Genomic DNA, 26,885 nt, shown 5'->3' with positions numbered 1-26,885 from the left:
AAATAAAATCTTTAAAAAAAAAAACATTTTAGACTCAGTATTTAGTAACTTGCTCAGGATCACTCAGAAGTTAGGGTCAAATGTTTTGAGTATTTGGAGTCTCATTTAGGCTTGTTTTCCTATAACTCTCTACATCCCCAGGATTCAGAGTGTTTTTTATTTTATATATCCCATAAAGAAAAGATGTTAATAGTGGTTATCATAGAAAGAAAAGAATATCTCAACAGTTTTCTAAGGAATATTGATTCCTGAGGGTTTGCAGAAGGGATGAAAAGCAGCTATAACACTAGAACATCTGCTTCCCTTTCTGGGAGGCAGAATGGAATAATGGAAAGACTACTGGGTTTGGGTGTCTGAAGATCTGGAGGTGAGTCCTGCCTCTGCTGTTGACTAGCTGAATTATCTCAGGCAAGTCACTTAGGCCCCTCTTGGACTGTTTTATAATCTGTAAAGTAAAGATGCCAACTTATCTACTTTCTGAATTCCACTCATTAAATGCCTGCCGTGTAGTTGCTACCATATTAAACATTGTATGTATGTGCTGGCTCTTTATTCCCCATATCAAATCCCATTAGGTAGTTATTATTAACTTCATTCAAATAGAGTACTTCACAATTGCATGAAGACTTTTAAAGAAGGTTTTAAAAAAAAGAATTATGAGACAAAATGACAACACTGTAGAAAAGCAATTTAGAGTTGATTTTTTAATCCACAAACTGTATAATTCATGTATATACAAACCATAAAATCATATTTATTAAGTTTGCATCTTTGTATGGCATTATGCAAAAATAGCTAAATGGACGTTTGTTTGGAAATTTATAGATGGCACTTAATGGTGAATACTCTGAAAGCCATCTTGGTCCATTTTCATCACTGATGGAAAAAAAGAATTCTGTACTTTGTGCCGTTAAAATGTGTATGTGTGCAAATATAAATTTGTATGCATTGTTATTGGTTGCAGGGCAATTCATGATGTTAAAGCCACAGATTTGGGATTAGGGAAAGTAAGATTTAAGGCAGAAGTAGATTTTGATGGACGAGTTGTTACAAGATCATATTTGGAAAAACAAGATTTTGACCAAATGCTACAGGTAAGTTTATGTATTTATTGTTTTCTTATATAGTCAAAGGTTAGAAAAATTACTTTTTGAGTAAATAATATAAAACTTTTACAGGTCTTAAAGTCACTTGAGCTTTCAGCTCAGAGTTCCCAAACTTGACAAAGGCCGTTTTATTTGCTGTAACAATAGCAGGAGGAGATAGCAGCAGAGCAAACTACTATTCAGGTGCTTCCCATGTGCCAGGCGTTTTATAGAAATTCTCTAGCATACTCTCAGCAACGCTGTGAGGTAAAGAAATAGTGTTTTCAGTTTTATACATAGGCAAATTAAGACACAGAAGGATTAAGTAATTTGTCTAAAATTACAAAGCCATAATATGGAGTCAGATATCAATGTAGGTCTCTGTGATTCTGCAACCCATGATTTTATATTAAGAATTAAATTTAAAAGAGAATTCGGAGGGTAATAATAATGAACAGTGCAAAGGTTACCACTTGCCTTTGTCAAATCTTAACATTTTACTCTACTGTGTTTGCTTACGATCTTAAAGAAAGAAATTGTTACAAAAACAGGTGAAGACCTTGTTTTCTCCTTCTAGATCCCATTCTTCTTCCTCCATCCCTAGAACTAAAAATTGTCTTGAATTTAGTACTGTCATTTACATTCAGTTTTTACACTTTTCCATAGATTTTTCTTAGCACAGTATATAGTAGCATTTTGAATATTTCAAAATTGATATAAATGGTATCATACCATCTGATTTCCTCTATAGTTTGCTTAACAGCATCATTTTGAGATTCTTCCATATTAATATATGTGTGTACACATATATTTATTTATATGTTAATTTTTTTTTTTTTTAAGATTTTATTTGACAGAGAGAGACACAGTGAGAGAGGGAACACAAGCAGGGGGAGTGGGAGAGGGAGAAGCAGGCTCCCCGCGGAGCAGGGAGCCTGATGCAGGGCTCGATTCCAGGGCCCTGGGATCATGACCTGAGCCGAAGGCAGACGCTTAACAACTGAGCCACCCAGGCGCCCCTATATGTTAATTTATTTTAATTGCTATATATAATCTCCTATGAATATACTGCAATTTATTTATCCAGTCTCCCTTTGATGGACAATTATGTCCACAATGGCATTCTCATGTGTTTTCTTGTTCAAATGTGTAAGAATTTCTTTAGGGTACTGTATAGCTAGATTTAAAATATTGGGCTTTTGAGTAAACTTGGGGTACCTGGTGGGTGGCTCAGTCAGTTAAGTGTCCAGCTCTTGATTTTGGCTCAGGTCTTCATCTCAGGGTCATGAGTTCAGGCCCTGTGTTGGGCTCCACGCTGAGTGTGGAGGCTACTTCAAAACAAAACAAACTTACCTTCACCTTCCCCAGGTATTGGCAAATTGTTCTCGAAAGAGTGTCAGTTTAATTTCCATCATCAGTACATCAAAGTTTATCTTGCTTCACATTCTTACTAGATGGTATTATATTCACAGTTTTGAAATATTTGTCATTATGGTAGATGTGAAAACTACTATTTATATTTAATTATAATTTCTATTCCCCCTGGTAGTAGTAGTGAGGTTAGTAAGCATTTAAATTTATTGACCATTGGGATTTCCTCTACTGCTTTATTTAGTTAATTTCTGTTATTCTGACAAATTAATAAACATTTTATTTTTAATATGCTGGACACTAATCCTTCCTCAGTTGTATATATGCAAATATCTTTTACTAGTTTGTGATTTACCATTTCACGTTGTTATTGTACAGAAGGTTTAATGTGTTTTTTAACTTCATGTCCAACTTATAATCCTTTTCTCTAGGCTTTTTATTATCTTGCTTGAGAAATACTTCCTTATTTCAGTATCATAAAAATACTCTTTTTTTTTTCTAATAAAAGTTTTGTGGTTTGTTTTCTACCCTTAGCTTTTTAATTCACTTAGAATTATTTTTTTTTGTTTAATGATCTGAGGTAGGGGTTTAATCTTCTTTTCCTACAGAAGAATAATTGCCCTGGCACTGTTTATTGAATAGTCTGTTCCTTTCCCACTAATTTTGTAATGCTATCTCTGTGAAGTATTATACTTAATTTTTTGTTGAATTAAATGTTTTTGGAACTAGGTGGTCCATCACCTTTAGCATGAAAGTTTTTCATTAAACTTAATGGTGTTTGTTATAATTTTTTAAAGAAATCATTGGTGTACTACTATGATTTTTTAAAAAGTTATTTTGTTTTCCTGCTGTCGTTTTCTTTATAGGAAATTCAAGAAGTGAAAACTCCTGAAGAACTAGAGACCTTTATGCTTAAACATGGAGAAAATATTATTGATACTTTAGGAGCTGAAGTAGATAGACTTGAGAAAGAACTGAAAGTAAGATGTATTCATAATAATCATAATGCTGACTGTTTCTTAAGTACTTACTCTGTGTCAGAACAATGTGCTGATTGTATCACATGTATATGTTTATCTTCTCAGTAACCTCATGGTGTATGACTGGTAGTTGTGAACAAGAAAAATCACTGGGTTAGAGAAGTTGGGCAATTTACTCAAGGAAGTAGGGGATTGGGATTTGAACCTTTGTTGGTCACTTCCAAATTCTGTACTTTCAACCACTATTCTGTAGTGCTTGCTTAGTTTCTAAAGTAGCTAAAGGTTTTTTGTTTTGAAATAAAAAGCATTTTAAAAGTTTCTAGAGAAAGGTGAAAGGGAAACTAGATTCTCTTCAAAAGTTTGAAAAAACAGAATGTGACCTTGAACATACACACATCTTCCTTTTACTCCATCATTATTTTATATTTTCTTTTTGTTGCTTCTGTTTGAGTTGGAGATCATTACAACCTGTTGGTTTTTTTACTGAAATATTACTATCTTTAAAAATCTCAGTGTTCTCAAATTGTCATTTATTGACTCTTGAGTTCAAGTTATTGCAATAAATAAAACTTATAAATGATCTTTAACATAAATATCTTGTTGAAGGCAATGCATTTTCTTCAGCTGATGTTGATCATTCTTTAGTTTTGTTAAAAATTGAAGGGAAATAACAAAAATTGAAGGGAAGCATTTCTATCCCTTACTATTTTTTTCTTTTAGACTCTAGGTACCAGAGTAATAGAAGCACTTCAAATAATATGATTTTGTTTATGTTAATATTATAGTTCACAACATGATTTTTAAGTTTGTAGATGAGCTGTTCTCAAATATTTTTGTCTTAAGTTCTTTATATTCTTAAAAATTATTCAGGACCCAAAGAGCTTTTATTTATTTGAATTAATATTGATACCTACTGAATCATAAATTAAAAAAGAGTTCTAAAAATATTCATTTAAAAACTATAATAAACTATTACATGTTAATATAAATAACATTTTAATGAAAAGTAACTACATTTTCCAAAATGAAAAAAATAGTGAAAGGAGTAGCATTGTTTCACATTTTTTAAAAAATCTAAGCTCGATTCTCTTATCTGTTTCTGCATTCATTCTGTTGACATATATTGTTTTGGTTGAAGAATATGAAGAAAAGGGAAAAGGGAGGAATCTTTAAGAGTATTCTTAACAGCGTTTTCAGATAATTGTGATACTCTTTTTGGATATTACACCAATACCTGACAACTGGTAGCCTCTTAAAGCTTAGTTGCAATGTGGAACCTGAAACTATATCAGAGAACTTTTCACATACTGTTTGTGAAGTTAGGGGGCATAGTCCACAAGATCACCCTCATTTCTGACACCAGTTGCAAATTTCAAGGGGTTCTTCATATCACCCTCAGGTTTGATAATCACAGAAAGGACTCACAAAACTCACTGAATGCTTTTATTTGTTTATTTTTTTAAAGATTATTTGAGAGAGAGAGAGAACATGAGCAGGAGAGGGAGAAAGAATCCCAAGCAGACTCTACACTGAGTGTGGAGCCCAATTCGAGGCTTCGTCTCAAGATCCTCAGGTCATGACCTGAGCTGAAACCAAGAGTCGGTGCTTAACTGACTGCACCACCCAGGCGCCCCCACTGAATGCTTTTATACTCATGGTTATGATTTATTACAGTGAAAGGATACAGATTAAAACTAGCCAAGGGAAGAGATGCATAGGACAGAGTTCCAGTTGTCCTCTCCCCATGGAGTCATGGGCACTGTTATTTTCTGGCAATGATGTCACAGTTTGCTCAGAGTATTGCCAGCCAGGGAAGCTTAACTGACGCCTTGGTGTCCAGAGATTTTACTGGGGCTCCATGGTTGACTGCATGAGTGGTCAACCTTTCATCTCTAGCCGCTCCAGGGAAAAGCCCACACTCTTAGTCTCCATTCCCTTGTGGATATATAGCATATACTGTATGGCCAAAGATAAAGACAAAATTATCAACCAGGACATTGCAAGGGCCTAGAGATCACCTCCCATAGCCAAGGGCCAAGGCCGGACCTCTCTCTAGGTATGATTAATTATCTGCTATACACTATTACTTTAAAATCCATTAGTCTATCTTTGTACTTTGAATGGATCTTTTAACCCATGCATGATTCTGGAATGTTACGAATTGGCCATTTGGAAAATACTAATTCACTGGATTTATGCATGTCTTTCAAATGGTGATACATTTCTAAGTATTAGGAAGCTGTCAAGGTCATGGTGGTAGATAAAAATTTTTCAGCATTCTGATTTTCATTTGAAACCTTGCATTTTACCATTAGCAACAAATATTACTGTTTTACTTGAAGTAACAGATTTATTTTGTTTATTTTTTAAGAAGATCCCTGCCAAATACCATATTTAAATAACCATAGTTTGTTAGTTTTTCTTTCAAGTAAAACTGGGATTTAGATAAGCTCACTTTTTTTGGTAGCACCAAGACACTACCAACTAAACCAGCCAGGAGCCCCTAAATGGTGTTTAGATAAAAAAGCATCTGAGTCAACCCATAATTCAAGCAATCACACAGGTGCTTTTCCTTGTGACATCAGACCTCAGAAGCAGAAGGGCTTTGGAAATACTTCCCATGTTGTCACAGAATATTTTATTTTTTAAAGACTGTATTTATTTATTTATTAGAGAGCACATGAATGAGTGCAAGTGGGGGGAGGAGCAGAAGGGGAGGGAGAGGGAAAGAATCTCAAGCAGGCTCTGCTGAGTGCAGAGCCTGCTGAAGGCGGATCCCTCAACCCCAGACTCACCACCTGAGCCTCACCACCCAGGCTGCAACCAAGTTGGTGGCTCAACCGACTGAGCCACCCAGGCACCCCTTCACAGAATATTTTAAAAAGTGTACTCAAGGGTTGAGGTTTAATAAACCAATGTCCTTCATGAAGGACATTTTCTTTTCTTTTCTTTATTTTTTCATTAAGGACATTTTGTTTTTTAGATTTTATTTCTTTTAGAAAGAAAGAGAACGTGAGTGGGTGGAGGGGCAAAAGGAGAGGGGGAGAGAGAATCCCAAGCCGACTCCGCACTGAGTGTGGAGCCCGACTGGGGGCTCAATCCCAGGACCCTGAGATCATGACCTGAACCCAAATCAAGAGTCAGATACTTAACCGACTGAGCCACCCAGGTGCCCTGATCATGAAGGACATTTTAAGGTGAAACTGGCTTTTTAAAAAAAAAAATTACGTGTCTGACAATAAAGGAACACAGTGACTATCAGTATAGTTCCGTGTCAGTTGCCTTGAATTGTGCAAAGATGCCATCAGTTTTATCTACCATTGCTTTTATATGTCATCAGAGGAAATATACCAGCATAGTGTGAAGGCAAATGACATTAGTGTTGTTATGAAAATAGTGTTGACCTTGGAATCCCCCTTGAAAAGGTTTCAGGGGGCGCCTGGGTGGCTCAGTTGGTTAAGTGACCAACTCTTGATTTCTGCTCAGGGTGGTGAGATTGAGCCTGGCATCCGCATCAGCATCCAGGCTCTGTACTCAGCATGGAGTCAGTTTGAGAGTCTTTCTTCCTCTCCCTCTGCCCCTCCCCCTGCTCGTGCACGTTCTCACAGACACTCACACACAAATGTGCGAAAGGCCTCTCTCAAATAAATAAATAAATAAATAAATAAAATCTTTTAAAGAAAGAAAAGGTTTCAGGATCTTTGGACCACACTTTGAAAAAAAATCACTCTTCTAAATATAATACAAGATGATTATTTTTGTGCAGGGTGACCTGAGAATAAATAAACTTTGCTTTTCCATTCTGTTTGTTTTTATTTCCCTGACGTGGATAAAATAATGGACTTTTATTTTTATTTATTTATTTTTAAGATTTTATTTATTTATTTGACAGAGAGAGACACAGTGAGAGAAGGAACACAAGCAGGGGGAGTGGGAGAGGGAGAAGCAGGCCTCCTGCTGAGCAGGGAGCCTGATGCAGGGCTCGATCCCTGAGCCACCCAGGCGCCTCCAAATAATGGACTTTTAGACTAAATCTTTATTTTAGCTTTACTCTTTAATAGAAACAATAAGTCAGAAGCCAGATTTAAGTTAACAAATTGGTCATTCTTAACTTATATTTACTCTTACCACAGTCAGATAAATTTATTGTTTTTGTTTAGCTAACTTTGTGCTTTAATTACAAGCTATTAAATCTTTAATAGACTGAACTAATTCATACGTGATTTTGAATTATAAGTCTTTCAAGCCAAGAAACAAAGTTTAACCCATACTTTCATGTTAAAAAACCTCTCTAAGTTGATAAGGTATAATTTATCTTAAAGGAAAGTTCTTCATAATTGAGGCACCAAACCAAGAGAGTGCATGAATGTAATTCTTGTTTCTTGTTATGAAAATCAGCTGATTTTCTTTTGAAAACTAAAACTTTAGCATATTCCCTTCTTTTTAGTATCTAAGCATGTTGCCTTCTAAGTTTAAATTTAATAATTTTTGACTTATTTTGGAAGATCACACTCAGTGATAAAATTTAGCAGTATAGCCATCTCTGTTGAGTAATGCCATTGAGCTAATTATTAGAATAGATGGTATTTTTGGCATAAAATCTATAGCTTGGATAGTTCTATGTAAAAACATGAAAAATAATAGAAGCTACTTTATAAAGTCCCGTATTATAAATGTGAAATATATTTTGTTGTTATTTTTAACTTCTTTGAACTGCTAATGAAAATTTTTTTTTGTTCTACCTCTATATTTCAATCTGTGGATAGACCCTTCTCCTATCCTTCCATGAAGTTTTTTTGTTTTTTTGTGTTTGGGAGGCAATAATTTTATTGGGAATTAATTCAGTGGGAAGATGCCATAGTATTTGCAAATTCCTAATAAGTAGTATTCCATTTAAATGTTCTGCTCTTTAGTCCGTCTTGTGCTTCTCTAATTGTATGCTCCTATAGCATTTTCTTGAGTCTGCAGCATTGCAAAATAAATTACACAATGTGGTTTTTATCTCTCCATAGTGAGTTTTGGAATAAATTTGTGGTATATAAAATGTTCGAGCTGGATAGTGCCTAGGACATAATAAATCAGTAAGTATTTGTTGAGGAGCGCCTGGGTGGCACAGTCAGTTGGGCGTCCGACTCTTGGCGGCTCAGATCATGATATTGGGGTCATGGGATCTAGCCCCACATCAAACTTTGCGCTTGACATGGAATCTGCTTGAGGTTTTCTTCCTTCTCCCTGTGCCCCTCCTGCTAGTGCCCTTTCTCTCTCTCTCTCAAATAAATAAATAAATCTTTTTTAAAAAAAATAAGTATTGAGCAAACAACTGAAAATTATAAGTTGAATACCACTTACTGATTTTCATTTCTATTTAACAATATTTATTCAGTTTCTGCTATGCACGTGATCTCTTGTTAGGCACTAAACATTAAAATTTAAGGATATTAATCCTGTTTTTTTATTCATTCATTCAGCTAATACAGTGTTTCTTTGTATTTGGTGCATTACATTTTAGGAATTTGATAGTTTTCTCTCTAAAAACTTGATTTTAAAACCGAGTACATCAACTTTTTACTTTCTTTTTCTTGAGATTAAATTTTTAATTGGTACACATTTGTTATATAGTGTTTTTTTAGAATAATTTCAAATTTTCCATTAATAACTAAACTTTTTAAAGTCATATTGGGATGGGTTAGGGAGGATTGGAAAGGGAAAATAAAATTCAGTTTCATTTCTGTTTGAAGAAATCTTTTTTTATTCTGTATTGAATTTAAGGAATTCTAGATAGAGCAAATAGTTTAAGGTAAAGAGAACATTGAGAACAAAAGTGTACCCCCATGTTTGGGGGTCCCCTGGCCATTCTTGCATTAGGATCCAAGAGGAAAGAACCCCCAGGTATACTTGAACAAAACTAGTTATAAGAAAAATCTCAGTGCACACTCAGTAGAATGCTCCAGCTGGAGCTAAACTCCAGAATTACATCAGATTTTTGTCTTGATAAGCGAATTCCTTTAATATGAGGATGTTCCTAGGATGTTATTTTTTAAGTTAAGAATTATTAATCCTAACTGATTATTAGAATCCCTTAGAAGAGTTTTTTTTCTCCCATGTTGATTTGTTTGTCCATTTATTTAATATTTATTTATTTACGTAATCTCTCCATCCAAAGTGGGGCTCGAACTCATGACCCCGAGATCAAGAGTCACACGCTCTTCCGACTGAGCCAGTCAGGCATCCCTATTTTTATAATTTTTTTATCAAATAACACACAAAGTTTATAAAGTCAAACAACTGAAAAGCTTATAAACAGGAGTAAGTATCACCTCCCTCACCATCCTCAATCTTTCTGCTCAGAGATAACCCATTTTTAGTATTTCTTTTATATTTACTACCATATTCCTATATGAAAGTCTTAAACTCCTTCTCCTAATTTAAACATTATTTCCTGGGGCACCTGGGTGGCTCAGTCGTTAAGCGTCTGCCTTCGGCTCAGGTCGTGATCCCAGAGTCCTGGGATCGAGCCCTGCATCGGGCTCCCTGCTTGGCGGGAAGCCTGCTTCTCCCTCTCCCACTCCCCCTGCTTCTCTTCCTGCTCTCACTGTGTCTCTCTCTGTCAAATAAATAAATAAAATCTTTAAAAAAAAAATTTCCTCTTTGATAGATGGAGATTAGTTACATAGTTTTATATGTTCTCTCTGCCCTCCATTTTCACGGTGTCATTATGTTACATCTTATTACATTTTTAATTACTCCACAGATTGAATTAGGTGTCCTTCCTTTTTGTACTCATAAAATCCCGAGACCTTTTACTTTGCTCTTTATTTTTTTTACCTTGCTCTTTAAGTAGCAGACTATTACAATTGCCTGCTTACCTACCTGCATTTCCTCCCTAGACAAGAGTTCATCGAAGACAAGTACTGTTTCCCGTCCGTTGTTGTATACTTCAGTGCCTGGCACAGAGTGGGCATGTAATAAAGATATTTTCTGTCATGATTGAATTGAAGTTCCTTGAGCTAGCATTTACAGTTTTTCACAACTTGGTTTCTGCCTGCCTTTCCAGCCTCCTTACTAATCCTGCCCTTTTTGCAGCTTCTGTGACTAACTATACCGTACTAACACTGCATACTTCTTGGGCTCCCTAACTTTGTTCAGGCTGTTCTGTCTAGGTCCTCTTCATCCTCTCCCTGGAAAACTCACTACTTTTTAAGCCTTGTTTAGATACTATATCCTTGGTGAAGTCTTGCTGGTCTCATGAGTTAAAGTAATAGATCTGACATTTTTGTTCCTAGAGTTAGCATTATAGTCATTGTAATGGTTAGGAGCTTGGGGTCTGGAATTAATCCTGGCTTCATCCCTTCTAGCTATGTAACTTTGGGCAGGCTAGTTAATTTCCTCAGACTTCAGTTTTTCCATATGTAAAATAGAAATGATTGAGTTATTAGAGGATTTTAAAACATACACATGCATGTGAAGCCCCTTACTTAGCACAGTACTTGACACAAGAGTAACTGCTCCTAAATATTAATTGCACTAACTCATAGATGGTTATTGATATACTTGGCTGCCTGGCTAAACTGAGTCCCTCAAGGTCAGGAACTATCTTATTTAATAATCATAGCTCTACTTTCTAGCACAGTGCCTGGCCCAAAACTGTATGGGTTGTTGCTAACATATATAAAATAAGTGAATAGCAGTTCATTTCTTAATATTATTGTCTTCCAGTGATTTTCTTTTTACCACAAATTAGTATATTTCCAAAGCTTTGCAATGTTTGGCACATATGAGATTCTTTTTTTTTTTTTTTTAAGATTTTTTATTTATTTCTTAGAGAGAGAGAGAGATAGGGAGAGCAGGAACACAAGAAGGGGGAGTGGGAGAGGGAGAAGCAGGCCTCCCACCAAATAGGGAGCCCGATGAAGGGCTTGATCCCAGGACCCTGGGATCATGACCCGAGCCAAATGCAGACACTTAACAACTGAGCCACCCAGGCGCCCCCATATGAGATTCTTAATACATTAATGTATTAATGAACATATGAACAAACTCAGGGAGGTAGGGCTACCTACCCTATTGTTTATAGTGTATAATATTCCTCTATTGATTTTTATCTTGCTAATATGCCACCATGAAATCATTTGACCATATGTTTTCAGTGGCTTTAGTGATCTAAAGGAATAAAAGGAAACAAAATTCTGTTTTGCTATGAATAATGTGGTGGTGATTTTTTGTTTCAGAAACGAAATCCTGAAGTTCGACATGTAGATTTGGAGATACTATAGATTTGATGGAATGAATCACCTTGGAGGGAGCCTTGGACTCAAGTTCGGCGAGCCTGCTCTCCCACACCAAAGGAGCCCATGCCATTCAGAAGCTGTTTTTTTTTTAAGATGGAGGAAATATTTAATGTGAAGGGCAATTCAGCAGTCTACAGAACTAATACTACTTCATACTTCTAAGAGACATTACTAGTTGAATCAATTTGGAAATCATGTTTTTATGTTTCAGCAGGGAACATTTTAGTTATTTGAATTGTTCATAATTTTTCATTTTACCCTGTCAGGGTGTATTGTACCTTGCAATCATGTTTCCTTTCTTCACATTGGTAAGAATAAGCAGCATCCATGGGAGGATTATGATTTTGACCACTGAAGATTTCACTCCATCAGAACCTGCCAATCTTGAACATTTTGGCTAAATCTTGGTTTTTAAACAGTCACTCTGTTTTTTTTCTTATAGAATGTGGAAATTATTTCTACATAATTCTGCCCTGAGCACTAAGAGGAACACTCTCCTAACCTAGTTAATCCATAAATGTTCATTCCAGAAATGGCTTAGTTACTGAATTGAAGGAAGACATGTCAGTCCACTCTTTTAGGTTATAGTAGTTGCCATTTTGTAAAATTTTTATCTCTCCTTAGCCTTTTTTCTTTATTTAGTTTAATTTTTCCAGTGGAGGAGATACAAAATAAACCCTAGATGTTTCCATAGGCCAGTTTGATGGCTGTTTGTTTTGTTTTTGTTTTTGTTTTTTAACTGGCTTCGGTGCCATAATGTGTATTTACTAGGAGGTAATGCATTTATAAGCATTTTAACATTCTGTAAAATGAGTAGAAATATTTATAATTTTACAGACTGGACAGCATTTTTAATTTATTTAAAAAGGCACTACTCATGTAAATCTGAACTGTGGGGTATTTCTTGCTTTAAGAGAAAGAGAAGTAAATCTCTTCTTATGCGGAAACTTGTGGCCCCGATTTTGTATCATATAGTCAATAGTGTGTCTGTAATGTGAGTTTCTTGCAGTTATAAATGGACATTTAACATACTATATGGCTAAAACATTATGTAAGTAAGTAGTTTTCTCTAATGATCGTAAGGTATCCGGGTGAAAAAACATACAATTCAGTAATAGAAAATTTAGTGCAAAACACAGCTGTGTCTCCATTCATCAAAACAACTCCTATGCACTTTACATTGTTCAGGTAGCAGTGAGTGTTGTCCAGGCAAGAGCGGTGGCTGGGTGATTTCTTTGCTTGATAAGTGAGTGTTTGACCTAAGGACCTAACTAATTCTATGAGGTCAGTGTCTAAAAACTTACTTAGGTTCAAGTTTATGAATCACAGCAAATTGTAATGCTGGAAACAAAAAATAAACATTTGATTAAAGGGTTTGTAATGGTAATTTTTTGATCCAGAAATGTCATTTATTGGAAAATTATGAAAATTTGTATCGGTGTACATTTTTTTTACCATTAGCATTTTGCATGTTGTACATTTTAAGTGAAATAACATTCCAGTTTTATTTTTTGAAGATACAAAATTGTTATGTATATATATATATATATATATATACACACATATATATATATACACACACACACACAGACACACACACACAATTTGATTCTCTTCTTATGGTTTCAAATTCTTTACCCCTCCTTTTTTTTTTTTTTAACTGTTTTTGACTCATACTTCACTCTATACTTCTAATGTCATCTTCCTTCCCATTCCCACTTGCCATTTGTTAGTGTCACTGTCAAATGGGAAGGTACCAAATTATATCCAGTTTCCTCCCAGGAAAATTACTCTGAAAAATTTCACATAGCTACACGAGAGTAATTAACTCATTTAGAAAAAAATGTCAAAGTTGGTGTGTACAAGTTATTCTAAATGGTAGATTTTTTAAGAATTCCCTAAAAGAAACCAATTCCTGATACTTCTTTCAGTTTTCTAATCTGATTTTGATTGAGGTCATGCCTATTCTTAAATAATAATAGAAGGCTTATGTTTCTGTCTTTCCCTTTCTGTTCACTGATGTTGTAAAGTTTAACAAAATTTGACATAAAGACATACGGCACTATCTAAGAATTTGAGTATTTCTGTGGAATCAGGAAATGTATGCTATCACTGCTCTGTTTGTTTTCTCCTTTTAAACTAGAGTCCAGTTTAAATTCTACAACCAGAGAATTTGGGCCTCTTTTTTTAAAAAATGAGAGAATATCTAGTTTAGGTTTCTTGTTTTTGCGTTTTTCCAAATTAATGCTTCTGACTTTTAAGTCTTGATCTGATGATGCATAGCATTTGAACATGTAAGCATATAAATCTTATATTTTCAAGGGGAATAGCTTCTGTGATAGAATAATTGCAAAAATAAGGTTGGACAGTGAGAAGGGCAATCAAGGGCCCATGACTCCTACTTGTACTAAGCTGACCTCAGGTACTCAAAGGTGAATATGCCTGTTTTCAGCCCTGGCTGGGAATGGATCTCCAATCAGCTGTAAGTAGTAGGCCCCAAACTGTGGAAGGTGGCACATTATTAATTAGACTATGGCAGTTGGGAGGATAAGGGATGGAGACCTATTTTTAAGTGGACCGTCTTGGTGGCTAAAAATATCCACTTCCAAAGAGGGAGATTCCTGAACATGTACTAAAGAAACTGAGATAGGATTATACTGGAAAAGTTAATCTTTGCATACATCCTCCTACCCACACACCAAATAATCCAGAATAACAAAATGATGTAAGACTTGAATTTTGGGTATATGATTTTAGTGTTACCTTAATTATCCCATAATTTGGAAAATGCTTTTTGCTAAAATTATACCGTCTAAAGGAAATGACTTAAGTTTTAAATCTGAGAACTTTGAGGTAGAATGCTGGGAACTACTGAAAATTGCACAGGCATTTAGAATTTATACTATCTTTTTTAGATTGCATTTGTCAAGCTTTGGCATTTCTTTTAAATGTGATGACCCCCAATTTGCCAAACTGTCAGAAGTCAGTGAAGCAAAGAATTGAAGGTAAAATGTTGATTCAAAGATTGTCTCCCCTAAATCCCTCATCCCTGTGTCTGAAATGGAAATTTGGAAGGCATTTGTGTAGCAGATTGGTCTGGCAGCTTTTATATTTCCATTAAGTTTACTAGCATCCCTAGACTTTGGTTTTATGGAAAAGAAAATTTTTGTTTCTATTATATTGTATTTCATCTGTCTGATGTGCTGGCAGATTAAGATGGTCCTGGTCCCTCAGGATGGTTTTTCCTTAACAAATGTCATATGTAAGTAAGAGCAGTTCACTTACTAGTTTTGGGTTTTTTTTTTCCTCCTGATAAATAAATGTTTCATCAACTTAAATCCTCCTTTACCTCATCTACTAATAATTGTAAACTGTAGATTGATATATTTTACCTTAAAAGTGCCTGTATTTTTTAACAGAATTTATTATTCGTTGAGTATGCTTGTTAGTTGGTAAGTTTCCTGGTTTTACAAAACCAAAATATAACAACTCTTAATCATTTTATAATCAGTTTTCAGGATAAAGAGAACTGTTATTAACATACCATTAGGATATCACGTATTTTGTAAAAGCACGAACCCAAAATGTTACATCCCTTATTGGTATATATTATTACATTTTGACAAAACTAGATTGTTTAAACATGTTAATTAGGTTATTTCTTCTGAGATGTGTCTATATAGCATATTCAGAGAAAAAAATACAAAACACAAGAACACTAAAAGGTGCAACCTAGAGCTAGCCTGCACTGGCGCCCACGTTGAATTCTCTACTAATGCTAATATAGGAATTCCCACTGTATTTTCTTTTTTACAAGAAACTAAACCAAAGTAATTACTGAAAGTAATTTGGTACTTTGAGAGCACATAGTTCCCTTCCCCAAAACAAATTTATTGAAAATAGAAGCACAGGGGTGCCTGGCTGGCTCAGTCAAGTTAAGCATCTGCCTTCGGCTTAGGTCATGATTTCAGGGTCCTGGGACTGAGCCCAATATCAGAGTCCCTGCTCAGTGGGGAGCCTGCTTCTCCCTTTTCCTCTGCTGCTCCCCCTGCTTGTGCTCACTCTCTGTGTCAAATAAATAAATAAAATCTTTAAAAAAATGAAAATAGAAGCACAATTGTTTAGAATTTGCATAGCAAAATACAGAATTGTATCTGTATCTTTAAGGGCTTGTAGAGGCTTTAAAATAGACTTAAAACATACCTATTGGTATTATGATAGCTATCAATAGGATAATTTGAATTTTTTATGTCAGGTACCATTTTACATATATTCGCCCATTTAATCCTTGCAAAGAGCCAGTGGAGTAAAGATTATTATTTACTTTTTTTGCAGATGAGGGAACTGAGTAGATCTATACAGTAGATCTATAATGTCTGAGGATATGCAGCTGGTAAAGGGCAGAGTCCAAATTTGAACTCAGATAAATTTGGCTCTCTACAAGTCACTCTGCTGAGTACAAGAGCCCCAAAAGGGTAGCACTTAACAGAAAGTGGAAGCAAAATAATCATTTTATTGTAAAATAAGCCAGTGAGTTAATATTCAGTAGTCAGAACACCAAGCCACATCTAATTTAGACTGCTTGAAACAGGGGGATTGGTGAGGTGGGGTTGGGGTGGGACATTGATGTTTTGTAGAAGCTGAGGAATTGGCTGTCACTTCTAAGATTTATTTTCAAGTATTACTTACAGACCACCTTAGAGACATACTCAGAAGATAATACTTAGTTCAACTGTTAGTCTTTGATTTGAACCATGTAGGAAAAATATTTAGGGAAAGGTGTGTAGGTTAGCATTAATCAAAAAATTATAAAATACCCTAAAGTTGTATTTGAGTAGATGAAACATTTATGTGATCTAAAATTAAACACTTACATGTTCAAACAGATACATCGGGAACACTCTCTCTTCCAACTGTGACCCCTAGTTACCCATTTTCTTCTCCCAGAGAAAACTAGTATTACAAGCTTAGGATGTATCCTTACACGTATTTGGTGTATATATGCACACCCACATACAAGTTTATAGTATATATTTCCTCTGTTCTACACAGCTGGGAAAATACTAATACATTAAGGAATCTTCTTATAATTTAACAAGTACACAGCCAATTTCCAGAGTTTTGTGTTTAGTGAAAATTGTTACATCAAGAGGATGTAACAGTATAGTGCTGTGCTTTACCATATGGTAGCCACTTGTGATGTGGGACTATTAACATGTAAATAAGTAAAATTGAAAAATCAGTTCCCCAGTTGCATTAGCCACATTTTTATGTGCTCAATAGCTAACGTGGTTAGTGGCTACCATGTTATACAGTGTAGATATAGAACATTTCCGTTTCACGGTTCTTTTTAGACAGTGCTAATATAATAAAGTAATTCTAATCTCTTTAATATTTGAGAGTATTTTATAGTGTACAACAAAGTACAGATCTTTCTTAACCTACAATGATGTATGTCCCCATAAACCCATTGTAAGTTGAAATAATCTTAAGTTGAAAAAACACTTAATACACCTAACCTACCAAACATCACAGCTTAGCCTAACCTACCATAAATGTGCCCAGGACATTTACATTAGCCTATATTTGGGCAAAATCATCTAACTCAAAGACTATACTAAGTGTTGAATGTCTCGTGTACTTCTTGAATACTGAAAGTGAAAAACAAAGGTTGTATGGGTACAGAATGGTTTAATTATATCACTTCACTTTTGTGTCTGCATGGCTAACTAGGATTTGTGGCTCGCTGCTGCTGCCCAGCATCACAAGAGGGTGTCCTACCACATATTGCTAGCTTGGAGAAAATACCAAATTTCAAATTTTGAAGTATGGTTTCTACTGAATGTGTATTTCTCTTGCACCATCGTAAAGTCAAAACATTCTAAGTTGAACCATCGTTAAGTCAGGGACCATCTATAGTACCTAGTTTTTGTTGTTGGAGGAAGGGGAAAGAAATTCTAGCTTAGTTCTTAAAAATGTATTGATGTATAATTAGGTCTTGGGCTGTAACTTAAGGCTACAACTCATTAGTGTTACCTTGAATATGTAAATTTCTCGTTTTAAAAATCGTTTGAACTGGACTTCATCTCTCATTCAAATGCACAATCATTCTGAGCATTAGGGAACAAGTCAACCCTAAAAAAGTGTTCTTGAATCATCAGAAATTCTTACCGGGGTTGATAACTTACGTGATTCTGAGGGTTAATATTAGTTTAACGTGGTAGCTCAGCAAACAGCTAAATCGGTATGACACTATTCATCATCTGAAGGCCTTAGAGATGAAAACTTGGGATCAAAACTCCCAATTTCTTCACCTTGCCTTCAAAGAATCTCTTGTAATTTTTTCCTTTTCAGTAAATGGCATCTTCATTTTTTCAGTTGGCCCAAATCTTGACTTGAAGTCTGGCTCTTCTGCATTTCTCATACAATGGACAATTCAACACCTTAGCAAGATCCACTGACTCTACTTTCAAAATACATTTAGAATCCATTTCTCATCATCTCAACTATTACTTTAATGTCAGCCATCATCATATCAGTTGAATTTCCAAAGTAGCTCTTACCTGGTTTCCCCATAATCCTAGCCCACACATTCTATTTCTACACAGCAGCTTGTGATTTTTTGAAAATCTGTCCAATTGTGTCATTTCTCAAGGGCTCCCTAATGGCTACTCATCGCATACAGAGTAACAGACAAAGTCCTGACCGGGCCTGCAAGTCCTCCATGGTATTTCCCAACCATCTCTCTGACCCCATTTTCTACTGTTCTCTGCTCACTGTCCCAGCCAGACTGGGGTTTCTGCTTTTCATACATCCTAGGTATACTCTTGTGGGCCCTTGCGCTGCTGGGACTACTCTTCCTGCCACATCCCCGCACAGCATGTTGCTGCTTCAAGTATCTGCTCAAATGCCACGTTATCAGTGAGGCCTTTTCTCACTGCTCTATATAAAATAGGGAAAACCCCCTCCATCCTCCTCTCTACTCCCCTAATTTTTCCCTGATTTGTTTTTTGACCATAGAATTTATTATCTGGCATCCTATAATTTTACCTTTATTTTTTGTGTTTCCCCACTAGAATGTAGCATCCCCTAGAGCTATGTCTCCAGAAACTAAAATGACCTCTGATACCTAGCAGACATTCGAGAAGTATTTATTGAATAAGTGAATGTTTTATGTATGATGCTAGTCTGTAGAAGTATAAAGATAAAAAAGACATAGACTTGGTCTTCTGGCTCACAGTCTGGTGAAACTGACAAGCAGCAACCCATGCAAATGATTGCAATTCAGCGTAATGTGCTTATCAAATATTTAACTGGATTGATAATAATCTTCAGCAAAACTAGGTTTGTAAGATTGGCACGCTGATACGCTGCTGAAGGGAGTGTGAGTTGGGGCCACCTATCTGTAGGTACCAAGAGTCGAAAATGTTCATATCTTTTGACCTTGTCATTCCACTTCTAGAAATAAAATCCAAGGAGATAAAGTTGCTTCAGTATGGCAAAAAAAATTTTTTTAAAGATTTTATTTATTTATTAGAGAGCGAGCGAGAGAGAAACAGCACGAGAGGGGAGAGAGTCAGAGGAAGAAGCAGGCTCCCTACCGAGCTGGGAGCCTGATGCGGGACTCGATCCCAGGACCCCGGGATCATGACCTGAGCCGAAGGCAGTCGCTTAACCGACTGAGCCACCCAGGTGCCCAGTATGGCAAAAATCTTTTAAAAATTTAAGAAAATGGTTAAAGTATGCCATATTTATAAGGTAGAATACAGTGCAATCTTTGGAAGCATTTTTTTGCAGAATACTTAACATGGCAAAATGCTTATGGTAGAGAAAAATGTAAGAATACACACCTAGGACTTCCAAGTTGTTACAGCTAAGGTTTGGGGTTGGGGTGGGAGATGTTCCTTACTTTTTATTGTGCACACTAAAAATATTTTTATGAGCAAATATTTTGTAAATTTTAGAAAGTGCGTAAGACTCATGTTTTTAGTGAAAAAATAAAAACAGGATACCTGACTCTATTCAGAATAGTTCCAATTTTGTGTACATAGAGGACTGAAAGGAAATACACTAATAGTAACAGTGCTCATACATGGGTAATTTTTCTTTTCTTTTTTGTCATTTACAGATTTCCTACCATGAGCTTGTCTTTTATAATAAGATAATTAAAAAGGACAAACAATTCTTCAATCTTCTTGAGATAATTGTTAATGTTAGAGTGTCTCATATGTATAATGGAATATTAGTCAAAAAAGAACGAAATCTTGCCTTTTGCAATAACATGGATGGAGCTAGAGAGTGTAATGCTAAGTGAAATGAATCAGAGAAAGACAAATACCATATGATTTCACTCGTGGAATTTAAGAAACAGAACAAAGGAAAAAAACGAGATAAAAAACAGACTTAAATACAGAGGATGAACTGGTAGTTGCCAGAGGGGAGGTGGGTGGGGGGGTGGGGGAAACAGAAAAGGGGATTGAGAGTACACTTATCTTGACGAGCAATGAAAAATGTATGGAATTGTTGAATCATTATATTATACACCTGAAGCTAATATAACACTGCGTGTTAATTATACTTGAGTAATAAAACAACCCTTAAAGTGTGTGGGGTGCCTAGGTGGCACTAAGCTTTCGACTCTTGGTTTTGGCATGGATTGTGAGGTCGAGTCCTGTGTCAGGCTCCACACTCAGCACAGAGTCGGCAGTCCGTTTGAGTTTCTCTCTCTCTCTCATCCTCTGTGCCCCCCGCACTTGTACTTGCTCTCTCTCTCTCTCTAAAATAAATAAATCTTAAAAAAAAAAAACCTAAGGTGTGAGAATCCTTGAATTAGAATTTTAACACCTCCTTTCAAAAGGAGATGAGAACCAACAATTTTAAAGGGAAAAGACTTAAGCTCATTTCTTTTGATTATTTTGTTTTAAAGATTTTATTTATTCATTTGACAGAGAGAGAGACACAGCGAGAGAGGGAACACAAGCAGGGGGAGTGGGAGAGGGAGAAGCAGGCTTCCCGCTGAGCAAGGAGCCCGATGCAGGGCTCGATCCTAGAATCCTGGGGTCATGACCTGAGCCGAAGGCAGATGCTTAACGACTGAGCCACCCAGGTACCCCTTGATTATTTTTTAACCTGGATTTAATACCATTAGACTTCAGAAGTTTCCCATAGGGATTTCCACCCCTAGTAATAGGAACATATATTGTTGGAAGTCAATATGGTGGTGTGCTTGACTCTCTTTTATATAAACTGAGATACCCTGAGGTATCACTGTGGGTCATTGTAAAAACAGTATGTTTGTCAGAGAAGACTAGGGCAATTGTTCTATTGGAAAACTGAAAAAGAAATGTTGAAAACAGCCTTCACGGGCGCCTGGCTGCCTCGGTCGGTTAAGCGTCTACCTTCGGCTCAGGTCATGATCCCGGGGTCCTGGGATCGAGCCCCGCATCGGGCTCCCTGCTCAGTGGGGAGCCTGCTTCTCCCTCTCCCTCTACCTGCCGCTCTCCCTACTTATGTGCTCTCTCTCTCTCTCCCTCTTCATGAAATAAATAAAATCTTAAAAAACAAAACAAAACAACCAGGCTTCAATTACTGAATACACTCAATAAATACTCTTTTCTTTTGAGGTATAACTGACATAACATTACAGTTGACCCTTGAACAATGCAGGGATTAGGGCCACTGAGCCCCTACACAGTCGAAAATTCACATATAACTTTTGACTCCCCCAAAACTTAACTATTAATAGCCTACTGTTGACCGGAGACCTTACTGATAACAGTTGATTGACACATATTTTGTATCTTATTGTATACTGTATGCTTATTACAATAAAGTAAGCTAGAGAGAAGAAAATATTAAGATCATAAGGAAAATACATTTATGATACTGTACTGTAAAAAAAATCTGTGTTAGAAGTGGACCTGCACAGTTCAAATCCATGTTGTTAGAGGGCCAACTGTATAGAGGTTTTGAGTGTCCAACATGATGATTTGGTATTTGTATAAATTGAAAAATGATCACCACGATAAATTTATTTAACATCCGTCACCTTACATAGTTGCAAAAGAACCTTTTTTCTTGTGATAACTTTTAAGATCTGTTCTTTTGGCAACTTTCAAATATGCAATATGGTATTATTCACTGTAGTCTCCAGGCTATACATTCATTACTTTGCCATAACTTTTCAATTTTATAGCTGAAAGTTTTGACCCCCTTCACTCATTTCTCCCACCTCTCATCCCCCGCTTCTGGCAACCACCAATCTGTTCTATTTATTATTTTTAAAGGTTTATTTATTTATTTCAGAGAGAGGGAGAGAAAGCATGTGCACGAGTCAGGGGAAGGGCAGAGGGAGAGAATCTTCAAGCAGACTTCCTGCTGAGTGCGGAGCCCGCAGCGGGGCTCCATCCCACGACCCTTGAGATCATGGCCTGAGCCAAAACCAAGAGGTGGACACTCAACGGACTGAGCCACTCAGGCGCCCCCTATTCTCTATATTTATGGGCTTGGCTTATTTCCTTGTTTTTGTTTATCAACAGCTACTTTTTGAGTACCCTGTGTCACTAGGCACTGTACCACCTCCTAACTACCTAGGCTGTGGGGATAGGAACGCCCCCTTGAGGAAGCCCCCTGTAAGGCCCGGCACCGAGTGCCGGCCAGAGGGATAGAAGGTGCACAAAAATCTGGCTATTGTCTTCAGCTGGTAGCTGTGTCTAATCAGGCTAACACGTCTTATTCAAACAGGAATATCAGAGTGCATTTTCATTCCTGAGAACCCTTCCCCTGATGCTAGAGCAGATTGTCTCCAGCCTTCAATATTGAGTGAATTCCCCTTTGCGACATTTCTACGGGATCTAGAGAATCATAATCGATAAGAGTCTCCTGCCTATTTTGAAATGGTATGTATGATGTCTCTGGTGGTTCCGAATATTTAACTTGCTTCCTCGGAAGTGTAGCTTCAAGGTATTGTTTCTTGCAGGAGTTCTGAATTGTGATTCATCCGTTCTCAGTAGAAATATTAAATAAATCTGAGAAAATTCTAAAACCCATTTTTATTGTAATTTTTCTTATTGAATTCTAGATGTAATCTTACAATGATTTAGGAAGACATGAAAGGAGAGGTGGCGGTTAAACTCAGATTGAAGCAATTTAAAACTTTTATAGAAAGTTCTATTTAATATAGAATTTCTCAGTTTATTCCAAATGGGAAAAAGTTTGGACCTCCTGAAGGAAAGAAATAGATGTCACAGCTGTTTCCACCTCTTTCGTTCCGGTGGGACTCCTATTCTGCCTGAGCCTTGCGAGGTTCCTCCCAGGCTCTCTGAGCTTCCTTCACTTCTTTGAGGCCCGGGGCCTTTCTGTGTCCTGAACACAGGCCGAGTTTTACAATAGGACTACCCCTCAAAGCCTGGCGGTGTTTTCAGATTAAAGGGGTTCAATTTTCTTATAAGTTATTTACTTAATTTTTTTTACTTTATTGAGGTATAATTGACATATTGGTTTCAGATGTATAGAATAGTGATTTGATATTTGTCTACATTGCAAAATGATTACCACTTTAAATAAATCTAACATCCGTCACCTCACATAGTTTTTCTTGTGATGAGAACTTTTGAGATCTGATCTCTTAGCAACTTTCAAGTATGCAAAACAGTATTATTAACTGAAGTCACTATGCTATACGTTACTTCCCCATGACTTATTTAATAACCTGAAAGTCTGTACCTTTTGACCGCCTTCACTCATTTCTCCCACCCTTACCCCTGCTTCTGGCAATCAGCAATCTGTTTTCTGTGTCTCTGAGCTTTTTTTTTTTTTTAAGATTCCACATATAAGTGAGATTATAACAGTATTTGTCTTTCTCTGATTTATTTCACATCACATAATTCCCTCAAGGTCCATCCATGTCATTGCAAATGGCAAGATTTCATTCTTTTTATGGCTGAACAATATTCCTGTGTGTGTGTGTGTGTGTGTATGTATGTGTGTATATATATGTATGTGTGTGTGTGTGTGTGTGTGTATCACATCTTTATCCATTCATCATTCGATGGACACTTGGGCAGTTTCCATAATTTGGCTATTATAAATAATGCTGCTATAAACATTGGATTGCATATATCCCTTTGAATTAGTATTTTTGTATTCTTTGGGTAAATACCTAGTAGTGCAATTGCTGGGTCATAAGTTCGTTCTATTTTTAACTTTTTGAGGAACCTCCATACTGTTTTCCAGAGTGGCTGCACCAGTTTGTATTCCCCTGAACAGTGCAGGAGGGTTCCCCTTTCTCCGCATCCTTGCCATCACCTGTTGTTTCTTGTGTTGTTGATTTTAGTCATTCTGACAGGTGTGAAGTGATATCATTGTAGTTTTGATTTGCATTTCCCTGATGATCAGTGATGTTGAGCATCTTTTCATGTGTCTGCTGGCCATCTGTATGTCTTTTTTGGAAAAATGTCTTTTCATGTCTTTTGCCCATTTTTTAATTGGATTATGATAATAGCCTTTTAACAGGTATGAGCTGTTATCTTGTGATTTTTGATTTGTATTTCCCTAATGATTAGTGATGTTGAACACCTTTTTATGTACCTGTTGGCATTTTTTTAAAGATTTATTTATTTATTAGAGAGAGGGAGCATGTGCAAGCAGGGGGATGGGCAGAGGGAGAGGGAGAGAATCTCCAGCAGAAACCCCCTCCTCCTTCTCCACCCAGCACAATGAGCCCTGTGCCAAGGTGGGCTTGAGGTTGACCGAGGCGAGGCTTGATCTCAAGATCATGACCTAAGCAGAAATCAAGAGTCCCACGCTCAATTGCTCAACCAACTGAGCCATCCAGGTGCCCCCTTTTGGCAATTTATATGTCTTCTTTGGAAAAATTTCTGTTCAGATCCCCTGCCTATTTTTAAATGGGATTGTTTGGGGGTTTTTGCTATTGCGTTTTATGAGTTCTTCAGATAATGTGGATATTAACCCTTTATCAGATATGTGATTTGCAATATTTTCTTCCATTCAGTAGGTTGCCTTTTTATTTCATTAATGGTTTCTGTTGATGTGCAAAAGCTTTTTAGTTTGTAGCCTTACCTGTTTATTTTTGCCTTTGGAGTTTGAGCCAAAAAGTTATCACCAAGATTGATGTCAAGGAGCTTACCACCTATGTTTTCTTCTAGGAGTTTTATGGTCTAGTTATTTAATTTTTTGATACTTATCTCTGGTCTAACTAAATTTGGCTAAAGTTCTCTTAAAGATTTACATTTCTAAAACTTCACTGTAGATTTAACTTTCTCCTTAATAAAGATAGTCATCACTGACTATTCTATCCAAAAGACATTTCCTTATCTTCATTAGTTGTTCCACTGGCACTATAAGTTACATTGTCTCTTCATAGAATCAGGGGGAGCTGTTTCTTAAATTTTAACCTGCATACAAATCACCCAGAAATCTTGTTAATGCAGATTTTCTGATTCAGGAGGTTTGGAGTGGGGCTGAGATTCTCTGTTCCTAACAAGCTTATAGGTAATTAATTCTAAAGGCGCTGGCTCACAGACCACACTTTGACTATCAAGGACTAAGATTATTTTCTAATGTTTGGATATGCAGCCTACTGGCACAGGAATATCTGATCTTTTACAATAGATGTATCTCCAAAGAAATTAGGTAGTTATTGTGGTTGTAAAACTGAAACACTCTTAAAAGAAAAATCACTATGAATTCTCTTATAAAGGAATGCATTTCCTACCTAGTTGATTTCTTGGAGTAAATCTGGAATGGGCGGGAAGATAGGCTAAAATGGTGATGGGTATTAAGGAGGGCACTTGTGATGAGCACTGGGTGTTCTATGTAAGTGATGAATCACTAAATTCTACTCCTGAAACTATTACAATACTTGTTAACTAACTAGATTTTTTATTTTTTAAATTTTATTTTATTATGTTAATCACCATACATAACATCATTAGTTTTTCATGTAGTGTTCCATGATTATGTGTTTGCATATAACACCCAGTGGCAATTGCACTACTGGGTATTTACCCCAAAGATACAAATGTAGTGATCCAAAGGGGTACGTGCACCCCAATGTTTATAGCAGCAATGTCCACAGTAGCCAAACTATGGAAAGAGTCAAGATGTCCATCGACAGATGAATGGATAAAGAAGGTGTGGTATATATACACAACGGAATATTATGCAGCCATCAAAAAAAACCCCGAAATCTTGCCATTTGCAACGACGTGGTTGGAACAAGAGGGTATTATGCTGAGCGAAATAAGTCAATCAGAGAAAGACAAGTATCATATGATCTCACTGATACAAGGAATTCTTAATCTCAGGAAACAAACTGAGGGTGGCTGGAGTGGTGGGGGGTGGGAGGGATGGGGTGGCTGGGTGATAGACATTGGGGAGGGTATGTGCTATGGTGAGCCCTGTGAATTGTGTAAGACTGTTGAATCACAGACCTGTACCCATGAAACAAATAATACATTATATGTTAAAAAAAAAAGAAGATACTAACTAGAATTTAAATAAAAACTAGAAACATTAAAAAAAAGGTATGGCCATAAAATAATGTCAATAGTATTTTAAATAAATATGAAAGATCAACTAAGTGTTCTTTTAAAAACAATCCCTTGTGAGGCTACAGTATTATTCTAACAAAGGTGCCAACATTTGCTTGGGAAGTAACTAGAGAATTTGTCACCCATCTTTTAAAATATGCTTGCTAAAATGATGGATATCTTCATCTTTTGAGGATAATTTTGATATTTTTGGAAGCAGCCGAAACTAGTTGGATATAAGACTGATGAATATAGTGGATGGGTAAGCTGGTTATTATTTTGGGTTGAAAGTAAAGAACACTATTTGGGTTAAAAATTTATGTTGTTTTTGTGGCTCATCAGTTCATTTTGTAAGAGAAGACCTAACTGTGCTATGAACCTTGTTAAAATAAGTTTGTGCCCTTTCAAGGTAATTAGTAATTTGAAGAATAATGCTCACCTGAAGATAAAAACTCTGGTTTGTTGGTTAAAGAAGACAGTCTCATTATTTTACCATCTTACTCATTCCAAGTATTCTTTCACAAGATAAAAGGCACCATACTTGAGGTCATATAGCCCGTGCTTTGGAGGTATATTAGGGTTCAAATTCTGACTCTGCTACTTACTTTG

At 36.3% G+C, this 26,885-nt stretch overlaps 1 protein-coding gene across 2 annotated transcripts in view; it reads left to right on the top strand.

Annotated features, from left to right (window-relative positions):
• The window catches only part of SLC30A9 (solute carrier family 30 member 9), a 76,608-nt gene extending 63,508 nt beyond the window's left edge, over positions 1-13,100 (top strand). For both annotated transcript variants that reach the window (XM_028088639.2, XM_028088640.1), the window contains 3 exons: positions 965-1,094; positions 3,323-3,436; positions 11,665-13,100. In XM_028088639.2, coding sequence (XP_027944440.1) covers positions 965-1,094; positions 3,323-3,436; positions 11,665-11,709 — 289 coding nt within the window. In that variant the 3' untranslated portion in view covers positions 11,710-13,100. The remainder of the gene's footprint in view (positions 1-964; positions 1,095-3,322; positions 3,437-11,664) is intronic.
• Positions 13,101-26,885: the final 13,785 nt, after the last annotated feature.

This window comes from Eumetopias jubatus, unplaced genomic scaffold (assembly GCF_037043125.1).
Source record: "Eumetopias jubatus isolate StellerSeaLion01/CBP00866 unplaced genomic scaffold, mEumJub1_p1.0 scaffold_2, whole genome shotgun sequence".
In the NCBI taxonomy this organism is placed as follows: domain Eukaryota; kingdom Metazoa; phylum Chordata; class Mammalia; order Carnivora; family Otariidae; genus Eumetopias; species Eumetopias jubatus.
The sequence above is the reverse complement of the archived record's forward strand: the minus strand, read 5'-3'. Positions and strand labels throughout refer to the sequence as shown.